The 25,286-nt window shown below is 55.9% G+C and overlaps 8 protein-coding genes across 8 annotated transcripts; 4 read left to right on the top strand and 4 right to left on the bottom strand.

Annotated features, from left to right (window-relative positions):
• Positions 1–73: 73 nt before the first annotated feature.
• Positions 74–1,036, top strand: C7974DRAFT_405656 (uncharacterized protein). Its single transcript, XM_046143067.1, has 3 exons — positions 74–248; positions 298–753; positions 807–1,036. The coding sequence occupies exons 1-3, from the start codon at positions 246–248 to the stop codon at positions 996–998; spliced, it is 651 nt and encodes a 216-aa protein (XP_045991347.1). The 5' UTR covers positions 74–245; the 3' UTR covers positions 999–1,036.
• On the bottom strand, positions 1,037–2,750 carry C7974DRAFT_369241 (mitochondrial ribosomal death-associated protein 3-domain-containing protein). Its single transcript, XM_046139935.1, has 2 exons — positions 1,939–2,750; positions 1,037–1,891 (listed from the first exon to the last, which is right to left on the bottom strand). Exons 1-2 carry the CDS (start codon positions 2,588–2,590, stop codon positions 1,095–1,097), a joined length of 1,449 nt encoding a protein of 482 aa, XP_045991346.1. The 5' UTR covers positions 2,591–2,750; the 3' UTR covers positions 1,037–1,094.
• A 38-nt stretch (positions 2,751–2,788) lies between these two features.
• C7974DRAFT_437796 (ribosome biogenesis regulatory protein-domain-containing protein) lies at positions 2,789–3,524 on the top strand (the record flags this gene model as incomplete). Its single annotated transcript, XM_046145215.1, has 2 exons — positions 2,789–2,916; positions 2,978–3,524. The coding sequence occupies 2 exons, from the start codon at positions 2,789–2,791 to the stop codon at positions 3,522–3,524; spliced, it is 675 nt and encodes a 224-aa protein (XP_045991345.1).
• A 1,470-nt stretch (positions 3,525–4,994) lies between these two features.
• Positions 4,995–6,732, top strand: C7974DRAFT_418425 (MFS nicotinic acid transporter-like protein Tna1; the record flags this gene model as incomplete). The annotated part of the gene is made up of 5 exons (XM_046144157.1): positions 4,995–5,144; positions 5,199–5,265; positions 5,321–5,505; positions 5,553–5,824; positions 5,874–6,732. 5 exons carry the CDS (start codon positions 4,995–4,997, stop codon positions 6,730–6,732), a joined length of 1,533 nt encoding a protein of 510 aa, XP_045991344.1.
• A 2,630-nt stretch (positions 6,733–9,362) lies between these two features.
• On the bottom strand, positions 9,363–12,034 carry C7974DRAFT_78431 (rab-GTPase-TBC domain-containing protein). Its single transcript, XM_046147276.1, has 2 exons — positions 10,371–12,034; positions 9,363–10,322 (listed from the first exon to the last, which is right to left on the bottom strand). The coding sequence occupies exons 1-2, from the start codon at positions 11,863–11,865 to the stop codon at positions 9,376–9,378; spliced, it is 2,442 nt and encodes an 813-aa protein (XP_045991343.1). The 5' UTR covers positions 11,866–12,034; the 3' UTR covers positions 9,363–9,375.
• Positions 12,035–12,685: 651 nt separating this feature from the next.
• C7974DRAFT_78423 (uncharacterized protein) lies at positions 12,686–13,499 on the bottom strand. The gene is made up of 2 exons (XM_046147275.1): positions 12,958–13,499; positions 12,686–12,781 (listed from the first exon to the last, which is right to left on the bottom strand). The coding sequence occupies exon 1, from the start codon at positions 13,398–13,400 to the stop codon at positions 13,080–13,082; it is 321 nt and encodes a 106-aa protein (XP_045991342.1). The 5' UTR covers positions 13,401–13,499; the 3' UTR covers positions 12,686–12,781; positions 12,958–13,079.
• A 4,934-nt stretch (positions 13,500–18,433) lies between these two features.
• C7974DRAFT_405639 (uncharacterized protein) lies at positions 18,434–23,704 on the top strand. The gene is made up of 2 exons (XM_046143066.1): positions 18,434–22,020; positions 22,070–23,704. Exons 1-2 carry the CDS (start codon positions 18,622–18,624, stop codon positions 23,375–23,377), a joined length of 4,707 nt encoding a protein of 1,568 aa, XP_045991341.1. The 5' UTR covers positions 18,434–18,621; the 3' UTR covers positions 23,378–23,704.
• C7974DRAFT_405635 (uncharacterized protein) lies at positions 23,705–24,422 on the bottom strand. The gene is made up of 3 exons (XM_046143065.1): positions 24,161–24,422; positions 24,062–24,100; positions 23,705–24,010 (listed from the first exon to the last, which is right to left on the bottom strand). The coding sequence occupies exons 1-3, from the start codon at positions 24,299–24,301 to the stop codon at positions 23,903–23,905; spliced, it is 288 nt and encodes a 95-aa protein (XP_045991340.1). The 5' UTR covers positions 24,302–24,422; the 3' UTR covers positions 23,705–23,902.
• Positions 24,423–25,286: the final 864 nt, after the last annotated feature.

Here is a 25,286-nt window from a genome sequence, read left to right as displayed (position 1 = left end):
GAGCCAGCCAAGACTCAACACGCCGGGGGAGCGTTGCAACTCCGCGATCGCCGCATCCTTGTCGCGGCGCGTCCGTAAACGACCATCAAGCCAACTGCTCGGAACGCGACTACGATTGACAGCGCGCAGGCGCCTCTCCGTCGCATCCGATTGCTACGATTTCTACGCGTCGTCTCGGATGCATTGGGCAATAGGACAGACTGGACCCTATGTGAAAATCGTGTGCGCCAGTGCCGACCTCAACCATGGTATCTCTGCTGTCTCCTCGCGACTGACAGACCCACTGAGCTCCTCTAGTCTTGCAGTCACCACCTGGCATCGTTTCCTCAGCTGACCGACTTGGAATTTGAGGAAGCATGCGGCGCAATCTTGAAGCAATTCGAGCTGCAAGCCCACAGACAGGACGAGTGGACTGCAGTGGAGAATGTACTTCAGAGTGAGACTACTGTCTTGAGAATCACCAAACCGCTGGGGACGCGTCCAGATGTCTCAAATATCAGCGATGACACCGATGATATAGAGGTCGAAGAAGAGGACGATGAGATTGCCGAGTCTGCAACGCCCGTTGGAGCTGTCATTCAATATGATGTCGTCTTGTCCGTCTCGTATCGAGTTCCTGTGCTGTACTTCACCATTTCTGATAGCCAACACCGCTACCCGCCCACCATGGAAACACTATATTCTCATATAATACCACCTAGCTTCAGGGCGCAGACTGAGAGCGTAGGTGTCATCGGAGGAATCACCGTTACCGTTCGTGTTCTCTGTTGCCAACAAGAAACAGATCTAAGCTGACCGATGTGTAGGACCATCCAGCCACAAACCAGCCAGCGTTCTTCATCCACCCCTGCCGAACAGCAGAACTCATGCACGCCAGTGTAGGTGGACGAGACATCACTGCGTATGACTATCTTCTAATCTGGATGGGTGCGCTGGGACAGTGTGTGGGGCTGAAGGTGCCCTTGAGTTTAGTCAACTTAGACCAGAGACATGGCTGAACGGACCACCGTGCGAGGCGGTGCATGCGATCTCTGTATATACTACAAGTTCTACATGCCAACATATAGTACAACGCTATTCCGACACCACAGCTCTCATAGCCTAGTTCTTACACTCGCCTTTTCCAATTCACCAATGTTACCCATGCCTGCCAAGCTCCACTTCTCGGTGACGAGAACGTCATTCACCTGGTGCTTCAGCATTCCACTCTCCGCATAGTATTCCATAATACTCCTGGCCTCTTCTTTGCTCACGCCACCAACCTCGAGGATATCAAGATCAGCCTTCGGGTCCGCAAGGTCCTTGAGGGCGTCCATGGTGCGCTTATCGACGCTTGTGTAAGGGTTCCACTGCGGGACGCTGGTCTGTGCCTTGATGGCTTCTGCTTCTTTGATGCGGAAGTCCATTGCGGGCGAGCTGCGTGCGTTGGACTTTGAGGTTGCAGCGAGCACAATACCTCCGTTGGGTAGTTGCTTGACACCAGAGAGGTGATCGACGAAGTGGCGAACGATGGTCAGATCGTGAGCGTGGATAGGCTTCACATCGGCGTTCAGATAGTCCGAGTTTCGCATCATGTGCGACAGTCCGTCAGCAGCAAGGAGGATTTGTGGCTGGCCAGGCTGTGAGAGTTCTGCCCACAGCGCCTTGAAGACTGGCCATGCTACATCGGGATTGGCCATGCCAACTGCAATCAGATCCTTAAGTTTCCCGCTCGCGGGTAGGGGAACATTGAGGTCGTGTTTCTGTGTAATCTTTGCCTGCTCAAAGTAGGCCTCGTTCGCTTTGAGAGTCTGTGACAGGAGAGTAGCAGTGTACATATCCTGCGTGTACTGCGTGGGTTCAGAGCCCTCCAGAGGCGCGTACTCAGTGTGAGCGTTGACGATATCATAGCCTGGGGAACATCAGCGAAGCGCCCTCTTAAGAAACGATCGTACTAACACTCTGGAAGATTGATGACAAACCACTGTCTCAAGAAGGCCACGCTCAATCCCTGGAGCAGCAGCGTGGTCTTTCCACCCATCCTCTGCCCGGTGATTATCCGGCGGATAGTCTTCTTGTCCTTGCCAGTGGCTGCCTCTTCTACATCCTGAAACAGCTTCGCGAGGTGGATCGCCTCCTTTCTCATCAAGACTGCTGGTCTCCTGAAGAAGCTCCAGCCCTGGGTAACCTTGAAGGCGTCCACAGACCGCAACGCATCGACGACAGGCTCTGGGAGCCCGACAACACGACCCTCGTTTGCCTCGCTAAAAACGGTTGCCTTGGTCAAATCCTTCAGCGAAGAGACCTCGAGTGCGTTGTCGTTGCTCAGCACAATGCGCTTGCGCTGTGCCTTTCGTGCTCCGGGTGCTGGCCGCTTGCCTGCGTCCGCCGATCCGCCTCCTTTGCTCTTCTTGGTGTTGAGTGTCTTGACACCCTTCTTCGGTGCCGCGACCATGCCCTTCTTCTTCATCAAAGTGTTGTTAGCATGGCGGGCGGTGGACGTGGAGAAGCAGGCCACGCGCGGGTGCAGGAAGCGCGAGGCGGCGGTCGCGTGGGCGGTCGCATCGAGAGACAGCTGCGACAGGCTCCGCAGACAGTTGGCGGACGGCATGATGAGCGACTGAGACCCACGGCCTCGGCAATTGCCTGTTGATGTCGTCGTCGTGCGAGAGGCTGCGATGCCAAATCTGAGGGCCGGAGGTTTCCCACTTGGGTTAGCGCGCGAAAGTCGTTCCTACTTTTTTTGAGGGCAGCGCAGCACCACCGGCTCGACTGCCACACTTCTCACTCGCGAAATTGTACGATTGAAATGCCCGCCAGCGTCGCACTGGACTCACACTCGCAACTCGCCGACAGAATCAACGGAGGAGCCATGGACGTCGATGCGCCGAGCAATGCTGCTCTTTCCGTAGCAGACTCGACTGCGACAGGCCGACTGTGCGTCTCAAAGCGCCCCTCTACCCCGCCGCGTTGCACGCCTTTACTTACATCCATGCAGTCCCATCGCTGTCAACAAGCCCACACCCTTCACCTTCGACCTGGGCAACCTGCTTGCCCACGACCCCAACCCCGTGCCTGCTGAGGCCGACGAAGAGGCTTTGGCCGCCACTGCTCGCGATGCCGCACAAGCCCTCATCAACCAGCTGCTGTCCACCTGCGAAGTCAAGGCTACCTCCGAAGGCGTGCACCTCGTGCTCCCTGCGCCACAAATGGCCCTGCCCCGCGAGAAACCCATTCCCCAGGCCAAGGAACAGACCAAGTGGGAGCGTTTTGCCGCCAAGAAGGGTATCAAGGACAAGAAGCGCGACGGCAACAAGGTTTACGACGAGGCGACCGGCGACTGGGTCCCCAAGTGGGGGTACAAGGGCAAGAACAAAGAGGCCGAGAGCTCCTGGCTTGTCGAGGTTGATGAGAAGAAGGAGGAGAAGACTGGAAAGGCACATGATGCGCGGGCTGAGAGCAGGCATGAGCGCAAGGAGCGCACCAGGAGGAACGAGAGGAAGCAGCGCTCGAACGACGCCAAGTCTCGAAAGCCTGGTGTATAAATTGGGTTCCATGAAGCTTGAGGGAAAGAGATGAGCATCCTTCGTCATGTTATGCATTGGGCGGCGTTATCAACTTGGGATATCCGACTTCACAGGCGTAAGAGGTTTAAAAGCAAGGCTGCATGCACAGTCAGGAATGACGAAGATGTGGACGTGATTTTGCTAGATATGGGGTCAGCAGCGGAGGCCGTGTGATAGCTTGAGCATGTACTGAGGATTTACGATATGAGATATCCAAACCTTTGTACTACACAGCCTGGTGAAGTGCACCCAATTGTGATGTAGCAAGGTCGGTTCATAACATCCATGTTGGTTCTGGACTCACAAGTTACTGTCGGTTATCATAGAGGCCAAAGCAATAGAGCCGATACGTTACTAGAAATGGCCATACTCAAGCAGCCAGGCCCAAAACTGTGGAGATGAAAGACTCAGCTCTGCTTCATTCTGTTAGCCCCTCCACAACCTGAAGACAACATTCAGGTTGAGTCGCTTTCTAGAATGTATGACGGTAAATCGGACCTATCGAAGTTGAACTTCAAACGCCGACCAGCGGCATTTGCAAAGATTGTGTGCTCCATCCTTCGTACTGAGAAGCAACACCGAAAGCGCTCCGAACCTTGCAGCCAAGGATCAGAATCAGTGCCCATCTCTCGTCAACACATATTCCCCAAGCAAACCACAACTCTATTGGTTAATTTCAATAGACTAATATTTCAACTTCCAGCTGGACAAACGCTCCTTCCCATCTGGACCTTGAACCTGCAGTACCAACCACACCCCACGCGCGCGACATGCATGAAAGGATAACTCCGGCGCCGCATGCGGCTGCTTCTGTGCGGCTGCTCCTGTGCAGCTGCAACGGTCGGTAAGAGAAACGCGAAGAAGCGTCACCCCGGCACTTAATCAATGCTTATGCCCCGCTTCAACACCCCATTGGTTTCTCCGCACCAAGCGCCCGGCCGATGAAAAGCTTCCGACAACGCCGGTCCTGGGCGTCATTATTACCACTCACATAGTCAGGGAATAAGATCAACGTTGGAGGCGTAAAGCCGGCAAACTCTACGATGAAAGCGAGCATCTTATTCGAGCTCCGTAAGAGCAGACAGCAGCCGTGACAGCTCTACGCTTCTCCAGAGCTCCAGACGATCAACATGCGCTAAATGATGGAGGTGGGGACACAGTGTATGGGGAATCAGGCCACTGGTCAGAAAATGCTCTAGATAAAGCAAGAGTGGTGATAGGTGAGGAGCTAGCCTCGGGGTAACTTGCTCCTGCCGTTTGTGCGAATTGTGCACACGTCAGAGAACGATGGTGAACCATAGTATATCATGTGCCGGTGTCGCTGACCGGTAGACTTGCGGCTCTAATTCCATTTCCACGGTTCCCTCGCACCTCTCTGGTTGAGATCCGTCCTTTTTCAGTTCTTACAATTGAATCCTGGACTGGGCCTGTAGCTGGTTGCGCGATAAGATGGCCTCTGCGACTGATGACAAGCATCGCGATAGCCTGAGCCTGGATGGCAAGGCGGATGGACTTGACATCCACGATGAGGTTGCCAATCCACTCTCGGACATTGCAGACCCGGATGCTGGGCTCACTGAAGAGGAGCGCGCAGCTGCGGTATGTTCCCACAAATTCTTCTCGGGCAGAACAGCATCACTGAACATTCTCTAGGACAAGAAGCTTGTTCGCAAGCTTGATCGCAAGCTACTACCGTGGCTCACTTTCCTATACCTCATCTGTTAGTCCTTTTACCACTAAATCACGACGAAGCAGTCCACTGACTACCTCCTCAGCCTTCCTTGACCGTACCAACATCGGCAACGCCAAAGTTGACGGGCTCCAACACGATCTGGGAATGACTGATGGCCAGTACAATGCCACTCTTACCATCTTCTTCGTTAGCTACGCTGTCTTCGAGCCCTTGACCAATGTGCTGCTCAAGAGGTTGCGACCCAGCATTTTCCTTCCTATGATCATGGTAAGTCGTGTCGCCTTTAACTGGGACTTCACTGTCTAACTTCGTAGGTTGCATGGGGTATTGTCATGTGCTGTATGGGCCTCGTACACAACTACTCCGGGCTGATGGCTTGCCGTTTCTTCCTTGGTCTGGCAGAGGCTGGGCTATTCCCAGGAGTAAACTACTTTCTATCGTGTTGGTATAAACGATCTGAGTTTGGAATCCGAGCTGCCATCTTCTTCTCCGCTGCAGCCTTGGCTGGCTCTTTCGGTGGTCTTCTGGCAGCTGGTATCGCTCAGATGAAGGGTATCGGTGGGAAGCCTGGTTGGGCTTGGATCTTGTAAGCCCACACCTAAGTATCGCAGCATCCGTGTGCTGACTGTTCTCAGTATCCTTGAAGGCCTCGCTACAGTCGTCGTAGGCATCGCCAGTTACTGGATGGTTCACGACTTCCCCGCCGAAGCCACTTTCCTCGCTCCTGACGACCGAGCGCGCGTACTGCGCCGTCTTGCAGCCGACAAGCAGTCTTCCGCCAAGGTCGAGGTGTTCAAGTGGAAATACTTCTGGCAATCAGTCAAAGACTGGAAAACCACCGCATTCGCCGTCATCTACATGGGTGCTGACGGCGCGCTCTACGCCTTTGCCCTATTCGTGCCGACGATCATCAAAAGCGTAAACCCGCAGTACTCGGCGACAACCGCCAATCTCATGTCTGTGCCCCCGTACGCCGTGGCTGCTGTTGCGACCGTCTTCATCGGGTGGCTCGCAGACCGAACGCAGCAGCGCGGATACTGCAACATTGGAATGTCGCTCTTCGGCATCGTGGGTTTTGCCATGCTACTCGGTAGCGGAAACCCGCATGTGCAGTACGCAGGTGTATACCTGGGAGCCCTGGGCATTTACCCCTGCATCCCCAACACCATATCCTGGGCCTCGAATAACGTGGAAGGTGTCTTCAAGCGCGGCGTGACTATCGGCTTCGTAATCGGATGGGGAAACCTAAACGGCGTTGTGAGCTCGAACATCTATCGCGGAAGGGACTCGCCGCGCTTCTTCTTGGGACACGGCGTCGTCCTTGCTTATCTGACCCTGTTCTTGTTTGTTGGTAGTATCTTCACCAGAGTTTTTCTGGCTCGGGAGAACAATAAGAGGAGGAATGGACTGCGGAATCAGTGGACTGAAGGGAAGAGCCAGGATGAAATCAACGAGATGGGTGATGAGGTGCCGGACTTTGAGTATGTCCTCTGATGTTGGACAATGGTAGATCGTTATACGTGTGTCAGTGTAGAAACATGCTACAATGAAGTAAAGTTTTTAGACCAGTCGGGGCTTGCGGCGTGTTCTGTGACTCCGTACGTCGACTGCTCGGATATTCGTCGTGGTAAGTTTTGAACTGGCTACTGTGCGCATGAATATTGACTTCTTAGGGAAACAGGCTTCAAGGTTGTCAGTATCGTACAGTGTATCCGCACCGTCGACAGCAAGATTCAGCAGTACCTAGGTAAAGCTAATCGATAGGTAGTCAGCGAAGCCATCTTGACCATGGACATGCTTGGTCGAAGTCTGCCCTGTACAGGGAATCAAGGGGCAGCGAGAGAAGGCGCCATGTCACAAGGGCAGTTGCCCTCTTCCTTGGCAGGCAGTGTCGAGCCTGAACCGTGGAAAGATATAGCCAGCACGCTCCCCACACCCACTTCCACCTGTTTTCACAACCTTCTGCTACCCTTCGCACGCCGCAAGATCGTTCCTCCAGCCGCCGCTACTGCTTACGCCCAACGCCCCGAATCCTTCCTGCACGCCCGACCAATCACCGCGTACCAACGCCCTTCAGCCTCGCCAGCAATGTCCGACTACGTCGAAAACCAGGAGTACAGCATGCAGCTCGCTGCGTCCGGAGACGACCCTTTCGAATATGATTGGACCAGACTGCGACACGAGATTGATCAGCCAATGCCTGGCCTCTTCGACGACATCACGCTTGCCTCGCTTCAGGAGGATATCGACGTGGACGCCAGTGACTGGTCTACCTTGAACGATGCCCTCGAGAACGGCTTTTGGCAGGACATTTTTCATTCGACGGCTGGGGACCAGGGTGCTGAGGCGCAGCCTGGTGACCGGTGAGTAAAAAAAAGATTTGAGCTAACAAAGGGGCAGAAGTCCTTGCATGTCGCAACTACCTTATATAGCCCCATCAGGCACCTCCTTTGTTTGCGACCATCCTGACTGTGGCTCCAATGCTTTCAAACGCAGGGGAGATCTGACTCGCCACCAAAAGAAGCACACAGGCCAAAAGAAGTTTGCATGCACGGCGCAAGAGTGCAAGTACTCCTTCACCAGGAATGACAAATTACTCGATCACATGCGCGCTGGACATGACGACGATACACTCTTTGCTTGTTCAACAACATCAAGGAAATGTAAAGTGCTCTTGACAAGGGATGTCTTATGTGCGCATGTTACATACAGCAACACCTTTCGCCTGTTGAACTCATATCGACAATGTCCACTTCCCAAATGCAGTTTCCGCGTTAGTATCCGGAATTTGGACAAACTTCAACCTCATCTGCTGGAGAAACACGACGCAAAGGGCCGGAAGAGATTTGCGTCGCTTCTTCTCGATAGGGGATATGACCACGACTCGGCCTCAATTATCTGTCCTATGTGTCCAGACGAAATCCACTTTCCCACCCACAGTGAGTTCGAGGAACATCTCGTAGACAACCACTGTGGCGATTACCGAGAATATGTGAGAGGCGATGAGTTTTTTGGTAAAAATGCGTGGGTGTACACACCTTCAGATGGGCATAATCGGACATACGAGTCTGCCCCCCAAGAGCTACGCGAGCATCGTCGTACTGTACTGAGCCTATTCCCCGCTTTCACCAAGCATCGTCTTGTGTGGAACGACATCAGATGCAAGGCCTAGGCGTGGGAGCTACGAACACCGTTCAAGGAGAAAGAGTATCGTCTTCGCACCAGCGTTTCCTTATGTTTTTCGTTCCATGTATACCCATAACTTAGAAAATCAAAAAACATGTTTTCCCTTATAAGTAACACGACAACCATCTCCATGTGTCTCCCTCTACCCAGCACCACCTCACCACCTCACCATCCAGACTACCACCACCACCACTACTACCAGCACAGCCACACCTCCCCCTCCCCCTCCCCCTCCCTCCCTCTCCATCTCCGATCCCAAGCCCCCCTCGGCCCGAACCCCAAACCCGTCTCAGCCCTGAAACCCTAGCGCCCGCCTTACCCTCCACGCCATCCTGCCACACGGCGCCCACGCTGCGCTGGGAAGATCCCGCAGCCTGGTGGCAAATGGCATGTGGCAGATGGCAGGTGGCATGTGGCATGTGACAGGCGGGGCGGTGAGTGTTTGAGGCGCTGACGGCTGGGACAGCTGGGGTGTCGCGGACGTACATACGCGTTGTGAGCGGATTACGCGCGTGCTTGGTGTAGTACAGGAGATATTATGTTGTTAGCACGAGATAGGACACACATTTATGCAGGAGCGGGAGAAGGTTATGTAGATCTGGATTTAGATTTATGTAGGTTTGTGTAGATGTGATGTAGATGTGATGTGGTATTGCTACTCGCCGCGCGGGCCTTCGCAGTCCGGTATGCAAGAAGGAGGAAAGGTATATACACTAGATAGACAGATAAAGATAAATAGTAGGAGGCGGCAAGCAACGCAAGGAAAGAACAGCTGTACAAGCCAGAACCGCGGCGACCGTGTGACGCCGAGTGTAAATGCAGAAAAGCCCGCGACAGCGATGCGAGGCACAAAACGGGAGTTGCGGGGCGCGAGCGTGCGTTATGTCGTCTCTTCATCTCTCTTTATACAAGGGCGCCTTTGGTAGGAATAGGGGGAGGCGGGGCGGGGGGCTAGGCGGGGCCCATCTTGCCCGCCTCGTAGACGCGCGCCATGAAGATGTCGACGTCCATGTCGATTTTCTTCTCGCGGAGCGCACGCTCCACGACGGCCTTGTCGCCCTCCATGCAGCTGCCCTCGAGCACCAGCAGGATGGCGACGGCGACGCGGGGCGGGATTTTGTCGCTCTCGATGGTGTACACGTCCATGATCCTGGCTGCGTGTTCGACGCCGAGGCGTCCGCAGAACAGGGAGCTGAACATGTGGTAGAGGTAGTCCCTCGGCTCGACGCGGAGGGTTTCCAATTGCGTCGCGAGAGTGGGCGACTTTTTCGAGAGGGCGCGGAGGGTGGATGAGTATGCGGCGTGGATATTATTCGGGTCGTGGACAAGGAAGGAGAGCGGGAGCGGTCGGTTGAGGAGATTTGATAATGTGATGAATGTTTGTGGTGCTGGGAGGTTGAGGAGCAGTAGTGCGGCGATGTGGTGGATGCCGTTTTCCTTATGCGAGATGTCGGGGCGGTAGGTTGCGTATGCCAGGCATACCTGGACGAGGTCCTGATGCATCGGTTGCTCGTCGTTTGCGGTCGGTGAAGAGGGAGCAGCGAACATCCTAAGCTCGGGAAAGACCGAGCGGGTGTTCTCGAGGATTTGAGCGTAGCGGCCGTCCAGTGCCTCGAGTCCGTGTTGCTTGATCTCTTGCTTTGCTTTTCCGAGTGCTATATTGAACGTGCCCTCTGTGACTTCCAGGTCGTTTCCCACTGCTTTTGACCAGACCTCCCCTCGCAACCGCGGGGGAATACCGTTCCACCACATTTTCCTATGTGTAGCACGGAGCTCTGGCTGCGTCATCTCTGTGGCCCAGTTGGGAAGCAGCAGGTTCGACCAGTATTCGGCTTTGATGCGGGAGGCTTTCTCGCGAGCCAGGGCCTCGTCTTTGACCCGCTGGGCTTCGAGGCGTTCTGCAACTGTCAGCTGACTGTCATTCCATTTATGATAGCTTGGCTTACCGGCTTCCTCGATCCGCGCCAGCATCCGCTGGTACTCTTTCAGGTGCTTCTTCTCCTCCTTCGGGTTTTTAGGTGGCAACCACGATGGACGAGTGCGCGAAAGGTACTTTTGCTTTTCAGCGGACGGCTGGAACGGGTCGATCAGGGGGTCGCTCTTGCGGATCGGTGGCAGGGCGGGCTTTTTCGACTTGGTCTCAGGCTCGCTCAGCGAGGACGACCTGGCCAGCCCCGGCTGCTGCCGCTTGACCTCCTGTTTTCGCTCAAACTCTACCTGAAACTCTTCCAGCTTCTCGGTCAGCACCCTCGCGTCTGGATCGAGGGAGCCGTATGTGTCCTGCCAGGTGTGTGTTCGCTGGCGTTCTAGTGTGGGCGGCGACGGGGTCCTGCCTAATGTGTGCGGTGATGGCGGCTGTGGAAGGCGCGAGTGGGGCGCCGGGGACGTCCTCGACGATGAGGGGCCGGCGCTGGCGGTGCTGCCGAGGGGCGAGGGATGCGGCGGGCTGCCGTTGGTGGACGGGGCCGGCGACCGCTCCTGGGCCGGGCGGGGCGAGATGGGGATGTTCCAGATGACGGCGTCCTCGGGCAGCTCGTCGTCCTCGTCGTCGCACTCGGCCTCGCGCTCCTGCACCGTCTTGCGCTTGGTGTCCTGCCACGAGTGGCGGCGGGCGGCGAGCCCGGGCGAGGGCAGCACGTCGAGGGCGGCGCGCGAGCTCTTGCGCGACAGGGTCGGGGCGGCCGACGTGTGGGTGCTCGAGGGCGACGGCGACCGCGACGAGCGGCGCGGGGCGGCCAGGTTCATCGTCTGCAGCGTCGGGGCCGATGGCGAGGTGAAGCCCCTCCGCATTTTCGCGGGTGCTAGCTGCGGCGGCGGGCGCATGGCATGGCTGGCGGGGCCCTTGGGGCCGGCGTACGACGACTTGCGGCCGGTCAGGTCGCGGAACGAGTGCTGGGAGTGCTGCGGCGTGCTGCGGAGCGACGACGAGGAAAAGCTGCGGGCCTCGTAGACGACACGGTGGTCGGCGGTGCTCGGCATGGGGAAGACATTCGGCCCGCCGCTAATGTCGTCGAGGTTGATCTCTTCAAAGTGCGAGAGGTCGCTCGGGCCCATGTAGTCGGACAGCGTCTCCGAGTGGAAGCTGGACGACTTGGACGACTTGGAGTTGGTCAGGTCGGGCGGCTCCAGCTCGTACGGGGCCATGGCATGGGCGGGCGTGTGGGCATACGCCAGCGCGGCCATGAGGGAGCGCGGCTGTCGAGGTGGGAGCGGGCGGACTGGGGCCCCAATGCGGTGAGGAAGCGTCGGGTGGGCCTTGTCTGGAGCGCAGGCGTTGCGCGGCACCGGGAGCGGAATCAGCGAGCGCGTGCGGCCATAGTCGTGTTCCGAAATAATGTACAGTGCAGCGCCCTGGGAGAAAGTATCGTCGGCGGGGGCGCTGTCGTCGCCGCCGCAAACCTGGTGTTGCTCCAACCCGCCGATGCAATTTCGGGAGGGCATCGTCGCCGTCGCGCTAAGCCCCTGATGGCCCTGCAGATCCCTGCTCGAGGACGTTGTTCCAGGCTCCGTGACGGCTGCTCTCGTCCAGTGGATGCGGGCGGGCGCGCACTTGAATTGAGATGATAAGAGGGCCGCTGCATGCACGGTACGGACGCAGGCAGTGGTCAGGGCAGTGGGCTACCGAGCAGACATGGCGGTGGACTGAAGCACTTTGATTGCCGGCGCGCAAGGGACGCCGGACTTTTGAGTCTGATGCTCTAACGGGCGTCCTCTGGCGTGCAGCGGCCTCCCGCGTCTGGAGACTGGACGACGTCCAACGTGAAACCATCGAAGCCCGTCATGGTTCGTCGTGGCTGGGACCGGCCCCTGCAATTCCTCGGGGCGCGCTTGACATCACAGCAATCCATCGCCGACCAATTGCCCAGCCCGCACCACTTTTCGCGGCAGCTTCCAGCAATCATGGCTGCTAGAGCGCTGCTGGTGGCGCGTCGTCCTCGCCGGCACCCGCTTGCAGAGCAAGCCTGTTCGTCCTGGTCGCTGAAAGCAGGATTTGAGACGTCAGGATTATTACAGTGCCCATGCTCCCGCCATGCGCCGTTCATGCAGCCAAGCCTGGCTTGCAGATACGCCGCGCGCTAGTACATGCCGGGTCAGATCTTGATTCCCGTTGAGTCCGCTTGCTGGTCGCGCAAACCACTGCACGAAGTCCGTCACACAGCCAGCTTTCCATGCTCCCGCGAAGCTCGTCAGCGTCTCTTATCTTCGCTGCCAAGCACTCGCTGCTGTCTCGAGCAGCTCTCGCTCAGCTGCATCGGACATGCGAGCCGCCCTGAGTGACCGTTCGAGCCATGTCAGCAGAGCTCCATGCTTCGTCTGCGCGCGCTTAAACACCGTGTGGAATGCTTTGCTCGCGAGCCTGTCCTCAAATTAGCTTCAGCACTCGTCAAAGTCTCCGCGATACGAGTGCCCCGCCCGACCAGCTCACGCGCTCTGGGGTTCATCGGACAACCCCCTGGGTTGCGCGATTGGGGAAAAGGGCATCTCGAGTTCCGTCCCCGCCAACTGTGAGACACTCGCTTCAGCCACACTTACCACTGGATCTGCCGCCGGGAGATGACACTTTGAACATGCACAAGTCGTCTGTCGCTGCGAGTACGCGCACGCCTCTGCACCATCACGAACGCCAGCGCGATGATGCTGTCGACTGTTCCTGTTCATTCGTCAGCCCACTTGATCGGTAGGAGTAGCCGTGCCGATCGACGCTGCAGATGACTCGTGTTCCGCTTAATCTGTGCAACCACGCTTGCGGCGTCGTTGTGACTGGCTGGAAAAGCAAGCATTTCAGGAAATCGCACGGCCGCATTAGGGAATTTCAGCCTCGAGGTGAACGCACTGATAAGCAAGCTTGAACACGTTGTCCGCACCTTGGCCAACATGCGCACGTATTCAAGGCACCTCACCGCCGCTTCATGGAAGCTTTGGTGCAGATTGGTTAGTACCGTCGACACGCTATTCAAGGTCGTGTCGATGAACATGGCTTTCAGCTGAATCTTGAACCCACTGCGGACGTCAGCACATCACCCACGCCAAGCTGGGTTTTGGACATCATGTGTAACTTACTTGAGCGCTTTTCGATGGAATGTCTGCCCTGGGACTTTGGACAACTCTATGGTCAGCGAGTTTTCGATATCTACTGCACGTCAGCTTGCTAGTCCAGCGTCACGCTATGCAGCCTACTCACCAGCCCGTGTCGGACGTTCGGTATTCTTCCTCACTTCCAGAGTGGCCATGTCGATGGAAACACCACAGTACAGAAAATGGGTGCCCGGGCTACATTTGGGGATCCGAACACCGTCGTCAGTGACCACGTCGAAGTTCGTCATGGACTTCGCGGATTTGATCTGAACACCATAATCCACGTGGCCGTGGTGCATGACGCGTACGAAGCGCTCTGCATGCTGACGATCGACTGTTATCAGGAGAAAATCGTCCAATAGACGCAAAAGCAGACAATCACTACCAAGTGCGAAGCTTAGTACGTCGCGCTCGAGTTCAGCATAGAAGTAATTGCAGAGGATGCTCGACAAGATCGATCCTTGTGGGATGCCCGTTCTCTGACGATAGAAGCGCTTACCGATCTTGACAAGATTGCGCTCTATGTGTTCACGAAGGAGTTGCATGAGGTCACCCTTCAATTCTTGCTGCTGCAAATGGCTGTTCACAAAGACCGTGTTGTTCTTCGCGCCGACCAGTCTCTCCTGGACCAGCTGACTGAACGATGCTGCATCTTTGGCGGTCGTTGTATGTGGTACCCAACGCTTCAACGGCGCTGGCTTGACGTGCTGGCCGTCAAGGCGCTGCAGGACGCCCAATGTACTGATCTCCACGTGCTTACCAGTTGAATACGTTTGCGCTGACATGAGGCAGTCAATCATACTCAGCAGCCGCTGATGTGGGATAGTATCGAAGCAGGACACGACATCGACTTTGGCAAAGTAGAGTGGCTTGTTTTGCAGACCTTGCTCTAATAATGAAGCCTTGAATGCTTCGATCTTCGGGAACATGTCGTCTACTGAGAATAGCGACGAACCGAATCGTTCAGGTTGACGGCCCTGCTACAGTCAGAATGGTCCACTTGGGTCGCACGATACCGACTGACCTTCTCATAAGTGATGGCATTGAACACCGGAGTCATGACCGTGTTAATACTTTTTCCCAGAGTCATTGCGCCATATCGCATCACCTGCGGTCTTCGTTTCAGATTTGTGATCATTCGGATACCTTGCTTTTTGGGCAATAGGCGGATTTTGCTGAAGCCGAGCGGACGCACGGCTAGGAGCCTGTTCGCGCGCTCCATTGGCATCTCTTCAAACAATTTCAGTCGTAAGGTCGACAACGACGGTTCTGCAAGCATTCGCCAGACATCGTGTCGAAAGTAGAACAGCCGATTGCGGTGTGCATTTGACTCTGTGACATAAAAGTTCGACCTAATCAGAGGAATCAAGAATGAGTCGAAGATCCAGTAGACGAACTCCTGGAAGATCTCCTTGCGCTTTTCGAAATCAGGACGAGCCAGCTTCGTGGTTTCATCCTGACCAGGTAATCGGAGCCATCCTAGACTTGTGATCTGCAATGTCTTAGTCGCGGAATGGGCCAAGATCTGAGAACCACATACCTGAAGCTTCTGTGTGACTTGGTGCAAAGTCAAAGTCTCGAATTTCCGTAAGCACACGAACTGGTCGATATAGTGCATTATTGTGCGTTTGTTTTCATCGGTCCCCCAAAAGCCCTTTGGGATGACTTTAGCAACCACGGCACGGCAAAATGCAGACACATGTGCTGTGGGACAAGCCATGTCTGTCAAACACGCCTCATTCGCCCCTTCCCGTGTCGGATTCGTGATATCCATCTTGTTACTTTCAATGACTGTGGATTGAGCAGCATCGTTTCGGAGATGCTTTTTCCACTCCAGCTGAGACGAGAGAGGGATAGACTATGCTGTCAGCATTCAGCACGCTGAGATGAAGTCCGACACCCACCTCAACTGGACAATAGTGGCGTAACATCTCTGTGTACGAACACCGCTGATTGAGTACACGTAGTTTCTCAATCAGGTGTACCGGGTCACCTCGCAACCGCTTTGGCACACGTAACTTCCATTTCATCACTATTTCTGCATCGTTGATCTTATCGCCCAACTGCTGGCACATGGTCTGGTGTATTTCCTTTTCTCGCAAGGTGTAGTCTTTGGAGGACATGGAAGTCTCGCGTCGATCGGTCGTGGATGTGAAGACATTGTGCAAGTCATATTGCCGCGGGAATATGTACTTCATAACCTGGACAGTCTGCTGCTTGTCATCTCGAAGGGGGAGGCGATTCAACACATCTGCGAGAGTTAGCCATAGTGAGCAGACAGAGAGATGCATAGGGACTTCTGACGAATGTGACGCAGGCCGAATCTGATACCTCCTTTGGCGTTTAAAGCAGCTTTGGCGTAGAACATACGATTGCGCACGAAGGCGATATTGCACGGTGTTTGAGAGACGGTCTGCAGGGTAGCATGTTTTCTGTCAGACGCACTTTCTGATGGACTGTCCGGAGAGGCTTTCTTTGAGACCTGACAAGGTTTCAAGTCATAGATAGGGGAGCCGCTGATCTGGTAGTAGTTCGCAAGGTGTTCATCGACAGAGCAAAATATAGCACAGTTCGTGAGCATGTCCATCATGATGCGATCTCCACCATCGCCGAGGACGGCATATAGTCGACGCCATAGCGGTCCCTTCAATGTATTCACGTTACTGTTGGGAAAGCGTGCAACGAGCCCAGGTATTGAGGATGTGACGCCATCATGGGCTGGCTTGTGTTGATGTGCAGACCCAGATCGCTCAAAGCCAAAGCAGAGCAAATGGGGAATTTTGTAAGACGAGGAGCGACTGAAAAGGCGCCATATCACGAAATCCACAATCTGTGCCATTTAGCACTTGCATGAGTACCTTTCAATGGCTATGTGTTGCTGCACAGCACCTACCTCGGATTGCAGAAAGCGGCCAGGCCTGAAGGATGATGCCGTGACGGAGGGCGACAGCTGTTGAGTGAACGTCTCGATATCTTTGTTGCGCTCTTTTGCGAGATGCTCTTCGTCATGGGCCTTTCTGGTCTTGTGTTCACCGATGATGGTCGAATCTAGTAGCTGCCCGAGTTCGATGTCAGGCCCACATGTCGACTGTGCCGCTCTGCTGGCTGCAATTGGCCGTCCCAGCTGAGCGATTTTGCGACGCCTGTTCTTGGACGATGTTGGGAGCACAGACAGGAGATAGTGGCGCAGGGTGAGCAGGCAAGGATAGAAGCGTTGCAAAACAGGCTGTTCAATGGCTGCAGGTGTGTCATTCGCAGATTGGTCAACGACGTGCGCCTTCTTCCGAGGACCGCCCGCGTGGGATGAGCACTTTCGCTTCATGCTGGCCTGACGACATGGACGTGACAGCGGCGGCCTGAAGGATTTGAACGGTGCACGCGAGGGTGAAGTGGCAGAGAAGGAGCGAGGCTGGGCTGGGGCTGTGGTGGTGTTTGGGCAGCCGAAAGAAGCAGGCACGCGAAGCAGGCACGCCAACCAACAGCACGCGAGCGCTCAGCGCTCCAATATTGGCCGCGCTGGCCCTGGCACTGGCACTGCGCGCCGCACTGAGACGCCGCGAGACGTCCCCGGCTGTTTCTGGGCCGGAGCCAGAAAGGGGGAGTCGGCGCGAACTGTCACTGTCGTCCGAGTAGGGTTGCGCAGGAACCCAGGTTGACCTTGGGAGCTGCTAGGCTCGAGATGCTCGTGATGTGCGCTAAAGAGGCCGCCGGGCCATCTGTGGAGACGGCAGCGGCTCCCAGCGGGCAGGACAAGCGGGCAGGACACGCACAGCAGGCAGCGGAGGGCGTCTGAGGGCTTCCCTTGCAGGCTCGTGCGATGGCGGGCTGGCGGGCGACGGCTGCAGCGCCGTCAGGCAGGCGGGCTGCTCTTGCAGGCGAGGGCTAGCCCGCCCCGGCCACTCGCAGGCAGGCAGAGACAGGCCGAGCCGCAACGCTCGACTGGCGGACGTGCGGTCGATCTCCACACCACTCGAACCCACGTTGTCCCGTAGCCGTTGCCGCTGTTGACCACCGTGACGCCCGCCGCGCGCCTCTGCCCTCGACCGGACCGCCCCCAGGCGCGCTGAGTCGACACCGGACGCCGCACGCCGCACACTGGACCTCGCCCGCTGCCTGCTGCCCCCGACTGCCCGTCTCTGAAACCGCAGGCTCGCCGCCGCCGCCGCCCCCGCCCGCGATTGGCTGCTCTGCGCATCTGCCTGTGAGCTGTCGCCGCGACACCTCGCCCGCGGCGGACGATTGGACGTGCCGGTCGAGCACCGCCCTGATTCGCGCCCTCGCCTCCCACCCGCCGCGCAGAGCATGGCCCGGTAGACGAGGGACACCATGGCCGAGCCCAACTATGCATACAACCCGGCCGTGGCCAGCTGGGTGCAGTCCATGTCGCTGGCCGGCATTGAGGAGCAGGAGCTGGACGAGCACTCGCCGCGTTCCGTCCACGGCCACCACGGCGCCCCGGCGCTGCACGACGACTCGCCCGACAGCCCCTCGCCCGACGACTACTACAAGGCCGCCTACACGCCCGCCCCCGACCACGACCCCAGCCCCGTGCCGCTGCCCGACATGAGCGTGACGCGCCCGCGCCAGAACACGCTCGGCTCGAACCGCGTGCGCTCGCCCACCAGGGCAGGCCCGCGCTCCGTGTCCGGGCCCGCGTCGTCCGTGGCCTCGTCGCGCTCGCCGCCGCAGGCCGCGAACAAAGTCAAGGCTCTGGCCGAGCGTTTCGAGCGCTCGCCGGGCGGCGACGTGATCCCGTCCGTCATCCGCTCGCGCTCGCGGGAGCCCTCGCGCACCCACGACCCGCCCAAGCGCCCGGCCCCGACCTCGTCGCCGGCATACGGCACCTACAAGTTCAGCAACCTCAAGGCCCGGGACCGCCCGCAGCCCGCGCCCACGCCCGCCTCGCCGCCGCGCACCGCACGCCGCGCCACCAACGCCAGCCACGCCAGCCGCGCCAGCATCGACCAGACGCTGTCGCCCACACGCCACGCCGTGGCCTCGCCTACCCGCAACCCCGTCACCTCTCCGCCCCGCCGTCCGGGCCTCGAGCGCGCGTCGTCCAGCGCGCGCCAGCTCTTTGGCGAGATAGTGGGCGGCCAGGACGCATCCCGGCCAGGCTTCATGATCCCCACCTTCGCGAGCGCTGCACGTGAGGAAGCGGCCCAGGCAGCGCAGATCCCCCTGCCGCCCGTCAACGATGCGCACGACCTGGCAGGTGACCAGGTGCAGCTGCCTGCAACCACCTTCACCGCGCCGCAGCACCAGCGCTCGCAGAGCAATGCCACAACCGCTTCCTCCCGACACAGACAGTCACGCCCCACTTCGCGATCCGTCCAGTCTCCGCCCGTGCGGCAGTCGCCGCCCTCTCGCATTCCAGTCATGTCGCAGCGATCACGCCGATCGAGCAACGCATCAGAAGCCAGTTCGACAGCCCACTCCGTCAAGTACACACCTACTCGCAGCAACCGCTCGTCGCCCAACCGTAACATGACCAGACGGCCAGTCGGAGCCAGCACACCCGGGAAGAGCAACGGCGCCGATCATGCGACGCTACCAGCGTTAGCCTACCGTGGCTATCGGGAGCGAGGGAAGTCACCCGCAAGGACTGGACCCAGCGTACCAGCAGTCGTGACTGCCCCACCTCCACCGGCCTCCCCGCGATTGCGCACCTCGCGCGACAGACAGCCTCTGCAGTCTCCTAATGTACAGGGTAAAACAGGCGACTCGCACGGCGAGCTCGAGTACTTTTCGCTGGGCGATCAGCTTCACCCAAGAGCCGATCCTCTGGCGAGCCAACCAGAGCTGTTCAACGGTGAAAGTGAATCGCAGACCCTGAATTTCTCCTTCTCTCCAAGCGTGCTTTACCCCGATGAGCAGGAATTCGACCCAATAGCGACCGAGCACGCTCAGCAGGAGACCCACAGTTCGTCAAAGCACAAACAGTCTCTAAGCTTGCAGACTTCCGGCTTAGGCGCGTCTCCACCAACGCAGACGTGGTCCGCAGTGACAGATTTCGAAGAATCTCCGACCCTAGGCATCCCAGGTAGCTTTGTTTTAACACCTCCGATAGCTCATCGGCAGCCTCGAGAACCACGGCAATTGGAGCCCAAGCCTCAGCAAGAGAACCAGCAAGATCAGCAAGAACCTGAGATCGAGCTTCTCAGGCCAGCTATATTCCGCCAGGTGAGCGGCGGGCAGGCTCCGGAGCTGCCTCCGATCGAAGAATCGATCTTGGGCGTCAGAGAATCGATACCTATCATGTTCAATGATGAACACCTGCCCGGCGGCGAAGTAAATGGTGCGCACGACTTGCAGGAAGAGGAAAACCAATACGTCGTCCCTCCCAGACGGTCAGTGCAGGTGTATGGACATGAGACATTGCTGCCTGCACTTCACTTCAAAGGCGAGGAGGAGGAGGACTCGCCTACAGATTCCTTCCACGACGATCGTGATTCGGTGCATCCAGATGACTCCATCAGTGTGGCTCCCTACCGTTCATCAAAGCCGATGCACACCAAAAGCGAAACGTACAGTGTTATCAACTCTGTACTAAACCTCTATCATCAGTCGCAGGTCATATCCCCAGAACTAGCCCTGCTCTCTAGACAGAGAGTTCATCAAGTCTCGCCTGTAATAGCGCAACACCAGGATTGGGCGTCAAAGGAAGCCACTGAAACCTATCTCGCGCGGATCCTTAGTGACGCCAATGGGTCGCAACGAGACAGCGCGCAGGAGCAGCTGCGAGAAAGAGAATCCTTGCCACTTCTGACGCCGAACGTTTATCAAGCAAGGAAGCCTTCGCCAGAGCGTGCAAATCAAATACCTGCATTTGTCTTTCCTCCAGAGTCACATCGCTATTCTCGCGGTTCGCAAGGGTCTGCAACGACACTTATACAGGAGGATGCATCGCCGCCCGGCAGTTCCTTCGGCAATCCCTCACAGGACACCTTGTTGCCGAATCCTGCGGATGATGATGCGACATCTTCAACGAATGGTCTCGATCTGCCGCAGCTTGCTTGGACGAACGGAGGTCTTGGTTTGTCCATGAACAACTATATGCCACCTTCACCTACGGTCCCTTCACCAACAGTGCAACATCCACCACGACCCATCTACTCTCCGCCGCCACCACCGCCCCCTGCTAAGTCTCTAGACGATTTCCCGCCAATCTCGCCTTCCTTTCCATCATATCCATCCTCCGAACATGCTAGGCCGTCTCCTGCCTCGCAGATGGATGATCGTTTTGATGAGCATCCCGCACGCGCGCTCACACCTGTTGGTAACATGCACGACAGGAACTACGACGATAGCCATAGCACTACGAAATCTGCAGAGATTAGCGACAAGCCGCTACCAGATGTTGATGTGACCGAGGATGAAACTCCGACAGCATCTGAAGAACCGCCACCAGATCCAGCGCGACAAGCATTAACGAAGCGATATCGCATCCTTGAGGAAATACTAACCACTGAGCATCAATTTTGCATAGACATGATGATTGCCCACAACATCTTCGAAGCAACGGCTGGCAGCATCATGACAGAGAAAGAGAAGCGTGCTCTTTTTAGCAACTGCAAAGACCTGGAAAAGTTCTCGCTTGCTTTGTTCCGGGCTTTCAAGAAAGCGGCGAAACCGATCGTCAACCACGATATGCCACCTCCCACTGGTCCCTGGAGTCGCGATTCGACGGACTCCAAATCCTTTGGCTCTGCCGAACTACCTGCGAATTTACGATCGGATGAATTCAACCAGTTCGAGAACTGCACGCCCGAGAACGATCACATGACAACAATTGGCAGTGTTTTCGTTGACAATCTGGAGAAGATGGAGCGCTTTTACACGACGTACTACCTCAACTCGCAAAATCAACACGCATACATCAAGAAAAACCAAGCCAACCCAGAACTTCTTGGCTGGGTGGTGGCGTGTTTTGAGCAAGTCGAAAACATGACGCAAGCTTGGGACCTTGACTCTTTGCTTGTCAAGCCAGCACAGCGCCTGCTCAAGTATCCCTTGCTCCTGGAATCGCTGGAGCAAGCTACTGATGCTGACCACCCTGATCTTGAAAACATCAAGAAGGCTCGTCAAGAGCTGCTCGCCATCAGTGGACGTATCAACGATGCGAAGAAGCGCGCAGATACGTTCCGTGCTGCGACCACAGAAGGCAAGAAAGAGAAGAGCAAAGGCAAGGGACTTGGAAATGCTTTCGTCAAAGCTTTCATACCAAAGGCAGACAAGACGAAGACCTACGACGAAGCCGAGAAGACGTTTAAAGACATGGAGTACAAGTCTCGAGAACAGAAGTTTGGCGGCCACTTCTTCCAGCTTCAGATCGTCATGCGCGACTTCGAGAATTACCTCGATTCGATTACTGAGCATTATCTCCAACTCAATGTCGTCTTCCTAGGGTTCATCACAGTTTGCGAGGTTGCGCCTTCGGTTAATCCTGAGATTGAAAGTACGTGGCGTAAATGGGCAATGGCTCATTTTGAGCTTCAAAACAAAGCCCTTGAGGATCACGTAGGTGCCTGACCAGTATCGAGTTAGGTCTGCGCTAACCTCGATTTAGAAATCCGCTGTCCGCAGTCGTGTGTTAAAACCGATTGCAGATCTATGGGAGATGTGGGTATCGTATCAGAAGACCATCGAGCAGCGAAAGAAATATCTGCTCTACTACGTCAAACACAAACAGGCTGTTGACCGCGGTGAGAAACCCGACCCAGAGGTTGTGGCGTCGGCAGAACGTTTCACGACGATTAACGATACTCTGAAGCTTGAGCTGCCATTGTTGTACGACAAGACAAAAGCTGCCATGAGGAATGTGATGACTCTTTTCATGGCGCTCCAAAAGGACTGGTACAAAACATGTTCGAAGAAAATCCTTCCGCTCTTGGAGACCGAACCACAACACACTACCTCCATAGTCTACGACTTGCAAGCATACACAGAACGCTTCAAGTCAGACTACAATCTGCAAGAGCAGAAGGCAAAGGGCTTCGGTATTACCAACAGTCAACGTCTGCTGCAAGAAATCTCAAGCATGACATCACCAGTGCCATCCGATGGTGCTGGCTCTACGCGCAACTCTCAGTCCCGGCGCACCGAATCCATGAGCAGCGAGGCGTCTGGCTTCGACCCGCGTAATCGACACAGTGGCGGTTACAGTTCGCGGTCTAACATGCGCTCTATGGATGGGCCTCCACGCTCATCGCCCGCAGGCCCAGCGTATCCATCACTATACCAGAACTCGAGCTCCTCCCGAAACAACTTCGGGCCTGCGTCCTCCCGTGAAGCAGCTCGAGTGCTCAGCCCAACATCGGACAACAGCGAGGCGACGACCGTTCGCCAGTCGGAACGCCGCAATTCAACAAGATCCAGAAACCAACCCTACGCGGGTATGGACGGTGTTGTTGATTTCGAAGACCGCACTTCGCTCAATACCGGTGTTTTCGACTTCCCGCCTCAGTTGGGCGCTTCGTTCCTCTCGCCTACACAGTCGAGCATGTTTACCCTGTCTACGCCGAATTCGCAGCCTCCGTCTCTCCCGGGCTCTACTCGACAATCCGGGGTCTTCAATTCAGCTCTTCCGATGTCTGACACGCCCAACCGCGGCAGTGCTGAAGAGCTTCCCATGACACCTGGCGACACAGACGAACCCGAGGTCCTTTTCTTGGCAGCAAGTCTTTTCGAATTCAACATTGCGCACGATCGTCGCGAAGGCGGTATTCCTTATCTTGTCTATGTTCCGGGCGAGATCTTCGACGTCATCGGCATGAAGGGTGAGTTGTGGCTGGCACGCAACCAAGACGATTCGAAAAAGACAATTGGCTGGATCTGGGAAAAGCATTTCGCGCGTATTCTTCCTGAAGATGCCTGATGTACCGGGAAATACATGTTCACATTTCAGTATCTCTACAGATGTCGGGATCTCACTTCTTCGGACCGTTTTCTCTAAGAAACCTTTCTCTCTCCTTTTTTCGCTTCGCAAGGTCCACACCTTCTTGCTCTTTCGAACTTCTACACGTATTTTGTTCGCGGTGGGCTTGGCGCTTTTTTTTTGGGATGGGGCAAAGAGGGTGTCTGGAGGCGATCACGAGCATTGCTGGCGCAATTTCTGGCCATGTATGAAACGATTTGCGGACATGGTGGGATATCGGGGAGTAGCTCGGCGCTACATGGGGCTGTATGATATAGCAATAACACAATGCATCTAACAATGTCCATCCAACGGCCGCTGCTTGTCGTCGTGCCTTGCTTTCCCCGCTTGCCAATGCTGTGTACAAAGAGACTTGAACGTCGCCTGGGATGCAACATGTTTTTTTGGTCGACCAGTGGTCGCGTTTCGGACAGGTGTGGGGATACATGGTATACCGTTCCGCCCTCGCCCTCGCCCTCGCCGCTCTCAGCTTCGGACTTGCACCTTTGTGATCAGGCAGTTCCCACATCTGCCACTGCCACATCTAGGGCAGGCTGAGCTTCTGTATGGGATGGAAGGGTATCCACAATAACACTGTGGTACGTTAGCTGGCGTTCGCACTAGGTATTAAGGTTCGTGACTTGCGCACTGCCAAATATAGGTATGCTTTTTCTTGGATGAGACCTAAGTAGATCCGCTTCATTAGACTCTTGACAAAGTGGTTCTGAACATATGGGGCCCTACGAGTGTGTTGATCGACGGACAATCGCCTTGTTGCACAGTGTCGATCGGCGGGTAATCTCCATGTTGCACAGAATTGGTTTGACAGCAGGGTCTCTCTATCGGATTTGCGAAGGCATAGTAATTGCTTTTTCTGGACGACATATCTAGAGCACGGTACTTCCAGTGTAGAGCTCGGTCGACGCACTTCTGTTTGGAGCTGCTAGACTTCTAATAGTAACCAATTGCACAAGGAGCAGTGTAAGAGTAGAAATGTCGAGGCTGGATATGCTGTATCCATTCAACATGTCCACATTCTTCTTATATTGCCCAATCTAGCGTCACGCAGATGCCCCTTTTCTTAGAATATGTGATATTCGTTGACACTACGCGGTGTTACCGACGCGGGCCCATGCATGCGGCAAGGCAGGCTCTATAGCAAATAACGCCGTGTTCAGCTATTGTGCCATGACAGTGCCCATCTCCGGGCAAGCCACGATGCTGGCAGCCGTTTCGTGTCTCTACTGGACTTATGTGCTGTCGATCAGCTCGGAATGTACTTTTCACAAACACGGAGCATAAAGCACGATGCCTACAAAGGGGTTACACGTCGGGCTGATACACTGTGCCAGCGCAAAATCCATCTAGTAAGTCAGAGGCTCTAGGGGAGTAGTGTAGCTGCTCTGGATTGGCCAAAGGATACCCGTGAACTTTCGGCCGGAGGAATATCCCCACTGTAAGCACCTGGGGCAGTACTGCATAGGAGGATGCCTTCTGCTCGTAAGACGGCTGCTTCCGTTCGCAAAAGCTATACGGGGCCCCGGCTCGCTTAGCTATTTATCATTCGTAGGGGGAAGCATGGCTCATAGCCGCAGAACGCTAAACGTCAACCCCGTCGCTACATCGTCTCCCCGATTCGCCAATGTCCTCCTCATCAGACAAACTCTAGAATTACCTTTACCTTTCTTAGGCAAACCTCTCACTCATGACTCGACTTCGTTGTCGTACGAGTTGAGTATAAATTGACACCCACAGCCAAGTCAATTCTTTAATTTCCTACGTCGAAACCTAATGCTATGCTATGCAAAAATTGCGATATGTCGAACGCAGTTGCTCTGGTGTCGACGTTTTGAGTGAGTATAGCGACTTC

Source organism: Boeremia exigua (genome assembly GCF_020726555.1).
Source record: "Boeremia exigua strain MPI-SDFR-AT-0100 chromosome Unknown C7974scaffold_15, whole genome shotgun sequence".
Classification (NCBI taxonomy): Eukaryota; Fungi; Ascomycota; class Dothideomycetes; order Pleosporales; family Didymellaceae; genus Boeremia; species Boeremia exigua.
The sequence above is the reverse complement of the archived record's forward strand: the minus strand, read 5'-3'. Positions and strand labels throughout refer to the sequence as shown.